The 637-nt window shown below is 34.9% G+C and overlaps 1 protein-coding gene across 2 annotated transcripts in view; it reads left to right on the forward strand.

The window, feature by feature from the left end:
• Window positions 1-637, forward strand: part of LOC119588546 (cdc42 homolog) — a 15,887-nt gene that overhangs the window by 10,136 nt on the left and 5,114 nt on the right. For both annotated transcript variants that reach the window (XM_037937185.1, XM_037937186.1), the window contains exon 3: window positions 552-624. In XM_037937185.1, coding sequence (XP_037793113.1) covers window positions 552-624 — 73 coding nt within the window. The remainder of the gene's footprint in view (window positions 1-551; window positions 625-637) is intronic.

Below are 637 nucleotides of genomic sequence, written 5' to 3' on the forward strand. Positions count from 1 at the left end.
GTGAGTCAAATTTTGATAATTAACAGCAGGAGCACAGGGCTTCAATTAGAATTGAATATATTTGCAGTTCTAAAGATATTGAATTCTTTTAATTATTTTATTATGGCAGTGATATTACATGTTTCTACTTCCAAGATATTCCAGAGAAGATATTTCTTTATGTATATGAGTTTTTCTAATAAGCTATTTCATGCCCAGATCCACAGTGACTTTGAAAGAAATGTGGATATTTTATAGTTAATTTATTTTTCTTGCCAGAAAGACAACTGGCATGTATCATGTATTGCTTTCTCATGAAATTTGTTAGTATGACATATGATGCTGCATAAGGTAGCTCTGCTGACCTTTGCTGCATGGAATGGTATTCTTCTGATCAATAGCGTTGTCTTGTTTTAAAGGGGACTCTTAATTTGCTGCAATTGCAAGTTCCTTTTTGTTTTTGTTGTAGGATAGGATAGTTGCTGGAAATACAATGTGTGTGTATTTATGTGGGAGGGAGAATGCAGTTTGAGGAACATTGTGTGTTATATTGACTCTTCTTCCTTCCACAGGTATTTGACAACTATGCTGTGACTGTTATGATAGGAGGGGAGCCATACACATTAGGCCTTTTTGATACAGCTGGTAAGTAACACGG

Source organism: Penaeus monodon, chromosome 24, assembly GCF_015228065.2.
Source record: "Penaeus monodon isolate SGIC_2016 chromosome 24, NSTDA_Pmon_1, whole genome shotgun sequence".
Taxonomy (NCBI): domain Eukaryota; kingdom Metazoa; phylum Arthropoda; class Malacostraca; order Decapoda; family Penaeidae; genus Penaeus; species Penaeus monodon.